At 31.9% G+C, this 16,934-nt stretch overlaps 1 protein-coding gene across 1 annotated transcript in view; it reads left to right on the top strand.

Annotated features, from left to right (window-relative positions):
• LOC148285727 (octopamine receptor Oamb-like) overlaps nt 1-16,934 on the top strand; it is a 111,573-nt gene that overhangs the window by 17,404 nt on the left and 77,235 nt on the right. The window contains exon 2 of the mRNA XM_088233387.1: nt 9,743-9,979. Within this exon, the coding sequence (XP_088089513.1) occupies nt 9,743-9,979 (237 nt within the window). The remainder of the gene's footprint in view (nt 1-9,742; nt 9,980-16,934) is intronic.

Here is a 16,934-nt window from a genome sequence, read left to right as displayed (position 1 = left end):
ATTAAGCGCTATTTTTATGAAAAATTATCTCAAAAACGCTTTGCAATTGTATACTTAAACTTACATTCTAACTTAGGCAAACTGACATATTATATTTTCTGATTTAAAATTGAGGGTATGATAAACTAAAGAAGTGAGATTTCTGTTAAGATCTGAACTATCTGGGACTGTCGTAAATTTGTAAGTTTGAAGGCAATTGGTTTCAGGCAGAGGGGCCGGCAACGGCAAAAACACGATCTTCAAATCAAGTGATTGGGGAGCGCCGGATTTTGACAAGTTTTTCTCTGCCTGAATCAAATGCTGACCTAAGAGTTGATTTTCTTTGATATATATTTTCCCTAAAACAAAAGTCCGATAGATATTTTGGAGCCATTTTATGAAAGGATTTGAATACGGTCCAGTAAAGCTTGTATTTTATTATCTCTGGGCTTTTTAACCAGTGAAAATCTCGAAGATGTTTTTAGATGTGAGAATATTTTATTACTCCCAAAGTTTATTAGTTTGATATTTTGGAAGATTTAAGTTTATTTCATTACAGTAATCTAGACGCAAATTAACATAAGCATCCACAAGAACTTTAGTTTGTCTATAGGAATATTTTTCCACACGGATGTGATTTGTTGGAGATGGAATGAACCAGCACTTACCGTTTTATTGACCTGAGAATGAAGAGAAAGATCAGAATCTCAGTAAACACCCAAATAGCAGACAAATAATAATTAAAAAAAATAAGGACAATAGTTTTGACATAATTTAACCAACACAATGTTTAAACTTTTTTATACTTATATATTTAAACATTTGTTTAAAGCACTCTTACTTTAGAGTCTAACGTGGGCCGGTTTTGAAGAAACTTCCTTATTTTAAGGACTTGAAATTAGTTAGTGCCATTTGTGTTTCTATTTATATAATAAAATACCGTAAAAATAATATTTGCCAAAATTTCTTTATTAGTAAAATTTCATGTAAATTCAAAATTAGAATCTAAGAACACGATTACAAGACGCCTCAATAATAATCAATTTTCAGAATTCCCAAATCATCTTATATCCGAAAACCACAATTTTGACACAGAAGTGTATTTTTTTGCCTGGAAACGCTTGAATCCAAAAGTCAATCAGCAGAAAACACTTAACGTTTTTATTCTAATTATCTACATGGTCGAGTCCAACGTATTTCGAAGGTAATTCCGTCTTTATATTATTGTAACCCTTCGGGTGTTTGTTGCCCGGTAGGACGGTAAGATTTACGGTAGAGACATCTGCGTCCGACGACAGAAGTAGTACACGAATAATGGCCGCGTAACACGCAAAACCCTAGGTCGGATTAACTCCGCCCTACGGGGGTCTTATCCAGCACTCACTCGTTATTATAGTTGTATGAGGCATTTGTCAAATCTCGAGTGACTTGCGACTTAAGTGATTTTGCGGTTAAATAAATTTTACATTTTCAACAAAATATACACTGGACGTCCATGACTTAACGATACTGAAAAGGTATAAAAAAAACATACTATTTAAAATGAAAAAAAAATGCAAGATATAATTGAGATCGTGTACAAAAAATAAAGACAAATAATTATTAGTCCCCTTAGTTGGACCCTGTACATTGTAATAAAACAATAAATGTTTTTCATAAAATAGAATCCTCCCTTACAGTACACCGCCAACACATGTTTCAATAATTTGTACCGCTCTGTTCCATTGAAATATTGCGTACTATATATTTTTCAACTAAATTTTTAAATGTACTTACACTTAAGATAATATTTAGTTTTATATAAATTATCCTTTCACTGTTTAATATTCACCAGTCTGAAGATTCTCATTTATTTATTTATTTATTTGACACTTTATAAACATATAAGGGAGGGCATATTGCCTTAAGGCAATTTCTCCCTACCTACCCAAACCGTTCAGTTTGAGAAAATTATAAATACAAGAGGGTGAAAACGCTAATTGGTCAAACAAATAAGTGGAAGTGTACCAAGTATTTTTTAATTAATAAATTATACCTAAATATAAGTTATTACAGCATTACAATGGAATTTTACCAAGAATCGTCAATAAATAATTTAAATAAAATATTACGTTAGGATAAATTTGAAGTGCCAGATAAGATTGTATTGTATTTGAATTGTAAAATTGAATTCAGTAAACACCATTCGAGCGTTTGCGATTTCAACTTTCAAAGTATTCTCCTGGGTGAATCTGTGAGAGATCTCGTAAAGTGGTAACATTTTCGATTTTATGGAATTTTTTTTTATTGATGACTGAGTTGGCTGGTAGTTGCATCTTGAAAGGAAGGCATGCGAAACTCGATCAGTCAACTAGATTTTTAAACTCAACTTGAATCGGAGCACTCATGGAATGGCTTATTTTAGATTCTCACACCCTCATTTAATTGCTTAACAATCACGAAAATTATTTTAGTAATAAAATCAAAATAACGTTTATTATTCAAACGATGTAAAAATCACAACGAAGTTTTCCATTTTTATTACCTAGACTTTAACCTACTTGCCGTTACCTACTGTAAACATATTTTTTTTGCCCAAAATTGTTATAATTTTTCAAACACATTTAACTGAGTACCTACCGACTTTTATGCAGTATATTATAATTAATTATGTATACATGACTCTTGATCTCTAACTATGACGATGTATATTAGTATCACTCTATATTTACTATTTTTCTTATGAACTTTATGTTGACCTTAATAATCTGTTAAGCTTTTTTTTAAAAAGTGTTTTTGTAATAACCTAATAATAAAATTAATGTACATTGTAATTGGCAGAAGTGCAGTATTATATATTTAAATAAATAAATAAATATATATAGCATAATGTCATTCGATACCATTAAAAGTATAATTCATAATTGTTTTTTTATATTTCATATTTTTTTGTATCTGACAAAGCTTTAATTTCAATTTTACACCTATCTTGAATAAACTATCTGGGGTATAAAGATAATAAATAAATTAAATTACTTTAAAGAAGATAAACAAAATACTAATATTTATGTGTTACTTTAAATAATATCTTGTTCCCAATATAAAAAAAAACGTAATCCAATTGCCATTAGTGGGTTTTTACTGTAAAAATAAATGAAAACATAATTAAACCATTAAAAATGCTTTTTGTCTGTGAAACAGAAACAATATTTTGGATGAGTGTTTTAGGCTCGACAGTTGTTCTCATGTTAAAATTTTGATAAAGAAATTGAGTGGAAGTAAATCCGCCTTGTTATATAGTGGTTGACGAGTTTGCCAACTTTTCTTGAGTACCTGTGCTCGATACCTGGTGGGGTAGACGTAAAATATAGATTTTTGGTTTGCGTTATTTCGTTATTCTAATTAAGACAGATCAAGTCTTAAACTTTATAAAACAAAAATGATCGGAATACTCTAACAGTAACAGAATATCGTAGCTTTTATGAATAAGGCCACAGCTCATCTCATAAAACTATCGGGGTGACCGCTTCGTGGTGGGACTTCTACAATTTACGATAACGAACATGGAAAGCTGTAATCTGGCAGCAACGTTCAGTTCAACACACAAATAACACCTACTAAGTATTATTTTTTAATTACGCTATTTTTGTATTATTACCTTTATAGAGGCAGGCATATCACCCTATTTTACTTCATAAATTTATTATATTATCCTCCATTAGCAAATTCGTAAGTATTCGACGCGTTGACCATTCAGATGTTTTAGAATCCACCCGAAGTAGCTTTGTAGATGGAAATATCTGACGCGTTATCCACTCCAGAATTAATCGAAATAAATCAATTTATTTAATGAGATATTTATGGTGTAACTGAGATTTACAATGAAAACAAAAACGTTTATGTTGAGTGACGTTAGCAGGCAGTAACTCAGGGAAGGTTTTGCAAAATTTCAACCTAAGAGTAGTTATCGAGTTGAAAAAATCTCTATTCCGAACACATATATGTATTTTAATCCCCCTTAACACGGAGAGTGAAAATCATGAACGAATGGATTAAGAAATAATGGTAATTTATGGAAAATTGTATGATAAAACAGATATTTTCATGTTCTCAATTATTATACTAGAGCGATTGCATTGTTGTACGCACCCAGAAGTTGTACGAATGCAAGTCAGAATTCATTAATTAATTGGGCACTTAGCTTGCTGAATACGGCTTTTGCGGATAATATAGACCTTTTTTCTTTACGTTTCGGCAGTTTAGTAGCTATCTGTTTCTATACATGAACTTCTACCTTATATTTGCAACCCGCAAATTAATGCAGACTACAATTGTCAAATAAATAAATATATGGCTAGAATGAATGGTTATGTAGGACGCGAAAGACCAAGAAAGACATGGCATGATCAAATAAATCAAAATCTCAAGTCTGGTCATGTTAAAAGCAGATATAACCTAAGGGCATGATTTCCAAGATTAATGAATGCAGAAGTATGTAAGGGTAGACGTGTGCGGCGGTCCATCCTCTTTGCCTACCTCTAGGAGGAAATGGCGTGTTTTGTTTTGCAAGTCATTAAATAAAAATAACTACATGAAAACTGTAAAAATATCATTGTTATTCACCCTTTAAATCATCTGGAATGGTATATTTTTATGTTTTGTATCTCTCGCATGTATAAATTTCAATAATGAATTTCCTCTTCATACACTTATTAATTCAATGTATACACAATGAAATGTAAATTAAGAAATTATTTTGGTAAGGGTGTGTAAATGATAAACGCTTAAATACACAACCAGTCACTGCTTTAAAGCGGATATTATGGGGGAGAAATATTCAGTTACATACGAGTACATCAATCAAAGTATTTATTATGTAGAAATCAATAAAAACAATGTCAGATTATTGACATTAAAGTATAGTACCTTTTACATGTATAATTTTGTCATGCATGCCGTTCGAATATGAAGAATTATTTAGGTTATGATAGATGATTGTGCGGTTTCCAAAACATCATTATTTTTTAATCAAATAAGATAATTTTACCCCACAAAGAACCTTCAATGTAAAATATCGATTTTTAATATAATTATGGTTTACGAGTATATTTAAATACCGTATCTGGGACTACTGATATAATTTGCACTGAAACGAAGCGGCCTTCAGATTTTTATTTAAATTAATGAAGAAATTTCACGAAAGTGTGGACTTAAGTGTTTTATTTACGTGTTAAATAGCTTATTGCGGTAATTTCTGCATTTTTCACTGCAAAACAGAATATAATAGACTCCCGTGTTTTATCCTCTAAAGTGCAGAAATTGATTAGCTATTTCCATCTCTTTCTTCTTCTTGAGCCTTATTTTTCGCACTGCCGGATAAAGGCTTATTCCAAACGTCTTCATTCCTTCCTATCACCCGCCATCGTCATCCATGTTTTACCGGCTATTGAGGCAATGTCGCCGACCTATCTTTTCTGTGGCCTTCCAACAGTTATTTTGTTTGCCCATGGTTTTCACTTCATTATTCTGGATATCCACCTGCCATCATTTTGCCACGTTAAGTGTCCAGCCCACTGCCATATTAATTTTGCTGCACGATCCATGATATCCAAGACTCCGGTTCAGTGTCTTATTTCTTCATATCTTTTTTTTTCTTAGACATATACCAAGCATCTGTATTTCCAAGAATCGTTGCGTGCATTTTAGTTTCAGGCTACTTTTCCCTGTTACATACATGGTTTCTAGCCGGCAATATACACAACTCGTAGACTTGTCTTTTTAAGGGTACAAGAACTTGTTTATTTTCAAAAAGATATTTTAGTTTGCCGAAAGCAGCTCAGTTTAGCCCTAATCTTCTTGGCAAATTCGCTATCTGGTTATCTTTACCAAATTTGAATTTGCGTCCTCGATATATGTTTTCATCAACCACGTCATTTTTATTATTGTTAATGAAAATGTCTTTTTTTGTTGGACTCGTAATCTTTGTTCTATGAATAATCATTTTTAAATCAATCCTTTTTAAAAACCATGTAGTTCCATAATTATTTCGCCTTGTTTGTTCATGTCTTAACTGATGGCCATGTCATCTGCAAATCTGAGGTAACTCACGTACATGCCATCAATCTTAACACCCTTATTTTCCCAATTTAGGGTTTTAAAAATATCCTTCAAGGCTAGAGCAAAAAGCTTTGGCGATATTCTGTCCCCTTGTCTGAGAAGTTTTTTATTTTGATTTTGTCAGTTATTGTGTCTTCATCAATCCTCACATCCATAAAAAAAAATACAAACATCAACTCCTGTTAACCCTTTATTTAATGACTTTACGTAATTTATCATAATGTACAATCAATCGAATATTATTATTTTAATCAGAGTCATTTTAAAAAATTAAAAACATTATTTATTTACAAAAAAAAAACAGATAATCAATTTTCCCCCGTGCAAACAGCAAACATTACAATTCATCGCTCTACAGTCAAATATTTTTTGATATGTCTATCTTTGTTTGCACGTATGCTTTTTGCAATTTGGCCACTGTTTTCCAGCCATAACCACAAAAATTTAGATTTCGTACTTAACATTTTACATGCATTCACCCCTCCCCCCCAACTTGCCACTTTACCGTCCCGTAACGAGTGGTACAATATGAGATCAGTGCTGTTCAACGTGTCTCAGTAAGAGCAGCTCGATGTTATAAAGAATCCTCTCGCAATAGTATTTGATAAAAGAATGAATGACTTTCGCAGAAAATTCGAAATATTATAAAATAATTTTATAAACACTACCGTTTTATTTATTTAACAGTTGATAAATATTTTTTATACATATAAGGGCTGGTATATTACCTCAAGACAATTTATTTCTACCTACTCGAACCGTTAAACTTGAGAAAATAAGAAGTACATGGATATTTAAACTGAATAATATAATTTTACACAAAATTAAAAATAAAAATAGACTATAAATCTATACTTTACTCTGAAGAAAAAGGAGATTGGATGGAAAGAAGAAAGAAAAAAAAAAACTCGAATATTTAGATTATGACATTTCAATTTTGATTAAAATATAAATGAAGAAGGGGGTAGATTCATCAGATCAGGCAAAAAAAAAAGATCTGTGAATTGGTAATTAAAGGGGTTATCTCGTTACTAGAACGAGGAGATAGTTATTGTTGTGGAAGAGGTTGGAAGAGTTCTTTCAGATAAACAGGCGAATTGGAATTGTTTCGAATATTGTGAAGAAGTTATAGAATGTGAATGTTTCTTCTATGCTTGGTGCTAAGCCAGCGTAGATAGTTGCCATGGAGGAACCATGATAAACATAATGTCTTTTTTTAAATAAGTATTTTGGAGGGGAATCCCTTAACTCCCTTCATGAACTTGCGGTTTTTTTTTCTCGTTCAGGCTCGGAAAGGTTAAGGTTTTTCTCTAGAATGAGTATTATTATTATATAATTATTAATATTTAAAGCGCTAACTTTGTGGTCAAACATTTACAAAATGTTATTTAATATTTGTATATAACCACTTACCAACTTTTCTATGTCAACCGGTTTCGAAACATACCCCCCTATACTTTTTTCATTGGTTCTCGAACAAAATAATATTTTCATAATTTAATCAGTGCATGTTTGTCCTAATCATTGCATGTGCGTGTTAAAATGCATGTCGTGCTGGTTTTATATTTTTGTGCAACAACTATGATGGAGGTGTTTAGCAGGGGCGAACTGTGTATAGAAGCGATTATGCACAGTTTACCATTATATTTGACTAACCATAATTATGTTTTATTGTTACATTATTTACAGAAAAACGAATGAATAATTACCATTTATTTTAAATCATTTCCACCGTTTGTATTTTTATCATAATATAAAAATAAATTTTAATAAAGCACCCAGCGCCTGCGGTGAGCCAAGAAACTAGCCGATTATTCCAGCTTATTTTTTCATTCAAATAAGTTTACTGTATTTTGAATGTATTAACCCCAGTGCGGGTTTTTTCTCCTAGATCCAACTTGAAGATTACACAAATTATTTGAAGATTCTTGATTTGGACAACAGTATTTCAAGCATTGTTTCTTAAGAACTATTTTTCTTTGAGATGGTACTTTTGACATAAGACCATAATTACTTTCATGCGTCATATTGCAGGACATATAGCGCTCTACGCGGCCGTTTTAAGCACTAGTAATTACTAGAATAATGCGGCCAGTTGACATTTCAATTAAATACCTAATATTGACTGAATTAGTGGTATTTTTTATTTATTTTTTAATGAATTATATATTAAAGTAATGGAAAATATATCTTTATAATATAGTATATCATGAAGTTACATTGTTTGAGTTGATTTCATGGATAAGAGTTGTTGTATCACACAGAACCACAGGAAAATATATATTTATAGTTTATATTACATACATTATATTAACATATTACAACAGAGATGACGAACATTTAAGATAAGGTAATATAGAAGTCTAGGCATCTACAAGGCTTATGACCTGTCAACATTATATTATGTACCTCCTATGTAGGTACAAATATATGATATTTTTTATGGCTTACATGTAAATGAAATCACCATTCACCACTGATGTATAGTGGGTTTTGCATGTTGGTTTGCATGTTGGTTTAATTTGTGTCCTGACGAAGAGACGGGTACGTCTCGAAACCGGTAGACAAAGAAAAGTCGGTAAGTGGTTAAATACAAATATTTAATAACATTTACTATTAAATTACCTTAATAAAGGTTTTATATTATTACGGTGATTACGATTAGATAGCAAAATAAGTTAAAAAGAAAGTTTGTTCAAGTTATAATTTATTCACTTGCACGTATGGCCGATAATGTGTTTTCTTGAGTAAAATGTTCAGAGAAATTCCTTACTTAAAGTTTAAATTTACGAGAGAAAATAATAACGCTTGCGAATCTAAAATTATTCTTTGAAAGCAGTTTAAACTAGAAAGTGCTTTCATGCTAATGAATATATTTGTCCGAGTGAATTTATTATTAAATCCTAATTACAATCAATATTAGCAGCAAAACTTTGCGCTATTAAAATGTTATTTATTTGTTACGTTAGCGGACTTATTGCCAAATGGCAATTTCTTCAACCAACCAATAAAATGAAAGTTTTATTTTTATAAATCAAGTTACAGAACATATTCAATAGAAAAATAATATTAAAAAGCTATAAAAATATAAATAAACGTATTTGTTTATAAATCACCCAATCAAAACTATTACTCAATGGGAAAAGGGAAAAAAGAGGAAAAATGATAGGAAGAGAGATTAAGGAAGAGAGAGCAGATGTTTCATCAGATGTGATTTAAACAGAGATAATGTGGTAACATCTTTGATGGTGTATTGGAGATGATTCTACAGTCGATCCGCATGGACACTATATGAGTTAGAGAAGAAAGAGGAATGGTGGATGTGTATTAAGAGAGTTCCTTGAGAATGAGAACGAAGAGTAAACCATGAACTGGTAAGCATTGAAATTTTTCACGCAAGTATATAGGATCGTTAGGACTATGAAGTACATTGAACAGAAGTGAGAGGGAACAGAGTGATAATCTCTCCGCTGTCTAATTTTGACCCATTTCAGTTGCCTACGATAATCTGAAATGTGGTCATATTTCCTATGACCAAACATGTACCTTATGCATGTATTCTGAAGTCGTTCAAGTTTATCCATTCAACTGAAAACACCAAAAATACATGTTTTGATTTTTCGGTTAATCATTCCACACCCTTTTACTAGAGACTTTCACTCCCCAGGTGTGGATATTCGGTGACGTCTGGTGCTCAGTTTGGCTCGCCGTGGACGTCTGGATGTGCACGGCGTCCATCCTCAACCTGTGCGCAATCTCCCTGGACCGCTACGTCGCCGTGGCGCGCCCCATGAGCTACCCGTCCCTCATGTCGCGCCGAAGGGCCAAGTCCCTGATCGGCGTGCTCTGGGTGCTGTCCTTCGTCATCTGCTTCCCTCCGCTCGTGGGCTGGAAGGACCGAGAGGTAAGTCTTTTCAGTTTGTAAAATTCTTATTATTTTATACCCCAGCAGCGTTTGAGCTGATGCGTGTACAATATAATGGGCCGATGATGCATGAAGTTTTTTTTTATTTTTTAGACATCAAAATGGAAAAGGTCCAAAAAGTTGAATTATGAATCACATTGAACGTAAAAAATATTCCATACTACTTTTGGCCCTAAACCGAGGTTTGAACTTTATCACTATCTGAAAATTTTGTTAATTATCAATATTGATCAAATTATTTGTTTTTAAGTAAATATATAACTTAATCACATTGCAAATTCGAACATGTTTTAAACTACCGAAATGCAAAAAGCTGGCACTCCGCGGAACTGATTCCGTTGAGTGATTGGCAAAAAAAGGGGCTCATTAAAACAATGCTACCCCTTTATTACAAAACAAAGTGCAACTCACGTCCATAAACGCTAATTTTATAAGGTTTAATGCACATTATAAAATTTTATTGGGTTGATTTTCTTACTTAAATACGAAATGACAGCCGGTTTAGCGCAAAAAATTGACAAAAAAAAACTCCAAGCTCTGGTTGAGGACCAAAAGTAGTATCGAATATTATTTTGATATTTTTTACATTCCGAGTAATCTAAAAGGCAACTTTTTAGAACCTTTTCTTTTAAAAATTCGGAAAAAAAATATCCGCTGTATGTGTGCGTCCAGGTGGTTTTTGATCTCATTGACCGAGAGTACATCAACCACTTTCTCGGGAAGGCCATTCTATTGCTCCACACAACATGGTTCATCAGGAAGTTCTTCCTGAATTTAGATGTAAAGGAGATAATGCAATAATTGACTTGGGAGATGGCGGTTATTATGAATGCTGTACATTGATTTTGTATTATAGTTTATACATTCTTAAGAGAACAACGGGTGAATACCTTTTTTTTTCACCATAAATTATATCTGGTCACTTAGACGTTCTTCATCTCTCCAAAACTAAATATAAAAGATTTATTATGGGCGGTGATAGTGAGTCTATTTATTAGCCTCTTGTTTATTTTCTTACTTCATTTCTCTCTAAAAAAATCTTATTAATTTGGTAAAAATCATTTTTTCATTATTGGCAATTTCTTAAATTATTAAATTTTATTACGGGGTATTTGTGTAGAGTTCAAAGTACATAATTGATGCCACACACACGTATAAAATCATTTCACCTAAAATACAGAGCGACGACCTACAAAGTAAGTCATCATTTTATATTGGATTCAACACATTATATGAGGGCATGAGAAGCAAAGATACCGACCTTAAAAAAAAAAATTTTGGTTTTGATGTCATTCTGTAGTTTATCAACTTTATTTTAATAAAAATCATGAGTAGAGTTGCAAACTAAGTTTAAAATCATTATTTTGATGTTTTAAAAATAGTGTTTGGAAGCAAACATAGCAATATCCATTAGCCATTTTATTCGACCAATTACAGGCTTGATGTATAAATTTTCAAAATTGCCGTGCCATACAAATATTAAAAAGTGTTTTTAATTAGTGTTTCTAATAAAGCTTCTTTATCTGTATCTTTAAGTTTAAATTCAGTAAACATAACATTTCTAACGTGAAAACTATCTTTGGCATTAGTGTAGAAATTTTTGTTATTTTTTTCGAAAACAGCAAAACCAATGCCCTCATATTCTGAAAGACTAGCAGTACTGTACATAACGACAAGAGCAACGTCTTGCAGTACGTTAACATCAACCAGGAGGTCAAATTACGAGGGTGAATTAGAGCGCGTTCACCCAAGCTTGAGAAAAATCATTTTGATTTTTTTGTTTTTACTGAGAATAGAACCCGGAATCTTCTTAAGCCCTAATGTTACACAGTGTGTAAAGTGGCCACTTAAACCAGCCATTGACAGGTCATAAGCCCTGTAGATGCCTAGACTTCTATATTACCTTTTCTTTAATGTTCTCCCTCCTGTTGTAATATGTTAAAATAAATAATTTATTTATTGAGCGTTTAGCAGAAAACAATTTTAAGGAAATAAAATCATGAAAAAGAAAAAAAAATGTGTTGTACGAGTACATCCAGATCCAGGACAGTCAGATATTGAATCGATTTGGGTACCACAGTCAAGAAGTCCGCTGGATCATCAGGGAAGCGTCTTGATGAAAATTGATCATTTGTGACCGGGTTTCGTTACGACCGACATTGGCACGACGATACCTGACGAAGTTGGATAACGGTTTTGTCGTGACGACATTGGTCACGACTAAAGCCGTTCTCTGGTAAACAATTTTACATCAAATGTGTTGGCAAACAAAAACGTATATTACTTATTATAGTTTAGACCCAGTTTCAAGAATAATCGTCAGTAAATCTAGTCGTTTGAAAAAATCATAAGATCCCTCTAAATTAACTAAATCGTGTAAAATAAAAAAATTAAATCGTTTTATCTTTGTCGAAAATATCATGTATCCTTCTTAATTAGTGTAATATGTTAGTGCCAGTTTTGTTATTCTTGGCCGAGTCCTTAAATAAACGTATATTTTCACTTATCTAGGACCTTGTATCCTTGGCCACCAACATCCTTCACCCTAACTATGGGGGTATAACGCCAAGTGGGGGTAGTTTGTGGGTGGAAATAGATTTCAGGACTATAACTTATACGATGTTGGACTAGCACAGTTAATGTCCTCGCTTAATTTAACAAACCTATGATTAAATTGGATTATTTTAAATATGAAGACTAAGAAAAAAACATAATTAAAATAAATTTACAAATATTTTATTAACATATCTCAAATTGGTTTGCGGCTAGAAGTATCAGACTCATCCGGAAATGCTGACAGTCACGGAAATAGAAAAAAACCTAGATACCCCACTGGAAAGTAAAGAAACCATTATGTACAATTACTGTATAAGCAGTAGCACCTATGGGCACTTGCAACACCAGATGTGAGGTCTGCCAACGCAGCAACGCAACATATCACTAACAACTTAATTACTAAACTGCAAATGCCCGACACTGATTTCGATTGTTTCATAACGTTGTTAACGACTTTCAACATTAAAATTCACGCACCTTGGTTAGGTTAAGCCGGTATTGTTCATTGATTTTATTGTATTTTTAATTTTTTTTAGGCAACTACGTTAAGTATACAACTTGACATAAATATGCTTGCAAAATATTTCATTTTTCACGCGCTAATAATTTAATTTGTAATTTCATCCCATATAACAAAACTTCAGTCAGTCGAAATTCCATATAATTATTAAAATTTAATTTAATTTTATGTTTATATTTATGTTTATTGTTATATTTTTGTTTATATTTACATTTATGTTCATGTTTATATGTTCATATGGTAGAATTGGCTCTGCACTTTATAGCCATTTTACTGGAATAAAAATTTAAATAAATAAATAATTATTTATATGAAAATATATTCACTACATAATTGGTGACCCCGACGTGATAATTTTTACAAAAAATCATAATCATAATTAAACAGATTTTTTGACATTTTAAAAATATTCTTGCCACAATAAAACGTTAATTTGACCAATCCTTTCATTAATTTTATGTAAAAATACATTTAAGTTATACTACTGGCCACAAATGTTAACCCACAGGCTGCTTATTAGGTACCAGAAATTACTCATTCAGTCAGTTTACCCAGTTAAGTCGTAACTCTCACGCTCCATTACTGATTATGTCTATTATTTAACAATTAATTAATACACCGAAGCCAACTGGAGTAAAAGCTCACAACATCTACGAGCATAAAATCCGACAGTAGCATCACGGATTCAAAAATCAGAATTCCCAGGTCTGAGCCTCGTTCAACCACAATTCTATTTCCGATTTTCTAGCACGTTGTCACGTTGTCACGTAGTTCAAACGTGAGCTACCCATGAACTGTTAGCAGTAGATGCCCAGAACGTCGAAAAGCTGATTATTAAGGCTATAGTCTAATAAAAAGTAAGAAAAAATACGATTTTGACATTTTAAAACGTCGTTTTTTTTATTGCACCTTAAAAAAATTTAATTAAGAAACATTAAATGTAAACTATCCTTTTCGATGATTTTTTAAATAAAATATAATTACCTTTTGAGCGGCAGATTACGCCTTTTAAAATTAAGAGTTAACTAAAGTGCAATGGTCCTCATAAACGAGGGTTGTGTAAAAAATAAAGTTTTCAATTTTTTTTTAGGTTTGAGGCATTTTTTATTTGAACTGAAAAATACATTATTGGAAAGCCCAATTCCTCAACTATTTTTCAACATAATCACCAGATTTTTCAACGCATTTTTGTTGACGACTAATCCACTTTTGGAATCCAGCTTCAAAGAAGTCCGCCGCCAGTCCGTGGAGGAATTTGGTATCCAAACAGTGTTATTTATTATATTATATTTATTTATTATGTACTAGAACATATTATTAAAATATATTAAATGAATGCCTTACCAAAAAATGATCGCAGCACTTGCCCGTTGGCAGATGAACGCTCGTAATTGTCTCGTTCGTGGAAGGTGTTATCCTTATGCTTTGCCACTGAACCCTAAATACGATTAATGTAATTCCTACCTAGCACAGGGTTTCTGGTACCTTATTGTTTGTAACTTGTCTCGCGGAAGTCAGGATCAGATCAGAACGTGGGGTCATGAAGGAAGAGCACTTGAGATGGTTTCTTGATTATTATTATTTTACGACACAGTTGATTAATTTAATTATTAATCTTAAAAGTAACTGGTTCGTGATCGCGGTGAAAAGTGAAAATTGTCTACCATAAATGGTTCGATAAGTTCATATGGAAAATGAAAAATTGAAAGTTGTATGTGAAATAAATAAATTCATATTTTGATATTAACAGCTTCCTAGGGGGTAAAACCCAGTTCTTGTCTACATGAATTTGGACAAATTCAAAACATTGATGTAAATGTATATTTGTCTCGGGGTACTTGTGTTTTATTTTCGGAGATCCTGACGGACAAAATATTTCATATAAAATTATCTAACGTATCTAAATAAATGATTTTTTTTTTCTTAAATATTTAGATTTAATTAAAGAATACACAAACAATTCCTTGTTATATTCACAGTAGTTGCCGGGATATTAATTAAATAAGTTCAATTTACATCACAGGAACGGGTGGGTGAAAGCACTAGGAGAGTATCCACAACATATTATAGCCCAGCCAACCGTATGCCTCCGCTAGATGAGAAGTGTCACTGCTGCGTCCGTTGTCTCACGAATAAGTATATTAAATAATATTAATACTCTAGACATATCTCAAATAAACATTATTATTGCTCGCGATCGCTTTATTCGTTTTCTGAAAGACCAAGAATGCTAAGGATTCACAATGACGCAAATTGTCAAAAGGCTGCTCAGTTGACGCGTACAGCGAAGACAGATACAAAACATAAAACAGAATAAGCCAACTCTTCAATAGATGAAATTTGCTGACAAAACAATGTCTAGTCTTTATGAAAACTTAATAATATTAATGTAGTTTAATGTAAATGATGTGCAAAATCTATTTAGATTGAATTATTGTTACAATTTTGATTTAAATTGTGCTCCTTTTATTAACCTATTTATTTATTTTTTATACAAATATTTGTATTATTAATTAAACATGTAAAACATTAAGTAGATATTATACTTCCAGGAGTTATAAAAAAAATTCATTTGGGACTGTACATAAAAAGAAAAGATTTTTGTGATAATACATAATATCATACATAGTTAATACACTCCAAAGTAATAAGAAAACATAAAATAAAAAACACAAAACACGGTACTTTACACAATTTATATAAATTACATTAATAGTTATCCCTTTAAAAAGATTAAAGTTATATATTTTAATTGAGACTCTTTTGGTTTTGCTGTTCGACTTTTTGTTTTAAAGCTCATCAAGCAGTTAATTAAATTCAGAATGGCCAATATTTTAAAGAGACTTTTTTCCGAACTTTGAGCGAAATTTAGTAACATGAAGATGTTTCGAGTTACTCGCATTATGGTTATGAATGTCATGATCAAATGTGCATTTTTTAATTTGTGTGAGCAAAAAAGTTTATGAAATTTAAAATAGTCTTGGAGATGCTATGCAGTGGCACCACCTTGAAAGGAAGTATGTTTGTTTGTCGGTAATTACTTGTTTTGCCTCCTCCTTCACAGTAGCAGCTGCTAGATTAAAGAATAATCTTCCCACTAATGTCAGAGACGTTTCTTCATTATTTGAATTCAAATCACGTTTAAAATGTCACTTCCTGAATACTTAAGTTTTTCCTTTCTCGTTCTTCTTTCGTTCCCTCTTTACTCCCTCCTCCTCTTCATAGTACAGTGTAGATATTTAATCAATTTTTTTTTTTAAATATGTGTGTTTATGAATATTTTATTTTATAATGAACAAATAATAATAATAAGCAAACAGTATGTTCATATACCACTGATTTTCTCAAATTGAACGGTTTATGGAGGTAGGAAAAAATTTCTTTAAGGCAATATGCCGATACCTTTTTTTAAATAAATGTAAGCTGTATATGTATATAAACCGTTTAAATCATCATAATATCCTCTCCGCGCGTAATAGTGCATAAGGCACTGTATGAACACCAATCGCAGCCTATCTGGATTATTTTTGTTTCATGAAGGTAAGATAATCAGTCTCACGTTTCAGGTACCAGTCCAGGGACTGTGCAATATTTTTAGTGTAAAAACACCCCTTTCAATAAATATTTCATATCAAACATGTCGGGTATCAAACCCGAGACCTTTTGCATGGTAGGCAAACGCACTGACCATTACACCACGAGACCGAGTGTTAAAATACACAAATAAATAAAATAAATTAATTTTACCAGTATTCTAATTTTTTTTTCTAACTTCTTTTCATTTTAAAATTATTTTAATATAATTGATCGGAAAAAATGCACTCAAGTTCTCTCTACAGCAATATATGTCTGCATTTT

This window comes from Micrasema longulum, unplaced genomic scaffold, assembly GCF_059751315.1.
Source record: "Micrasema longulum isolate JH-2025_06_02 unplaced genomic scaffold, ASM5975131v1 h1tg000009l, whole genome shotgun sequence".
NCBI lineage: Eukaryota > Metazoa > Arthropoda > Insecta > Trichoptera > Brachycentridae > Micrasema > Micrasema longulum.
Note: the sequence above shows the minus strand (reverse complement) of the source record. Positions and strands in the feature narration are given on the sequence as shown.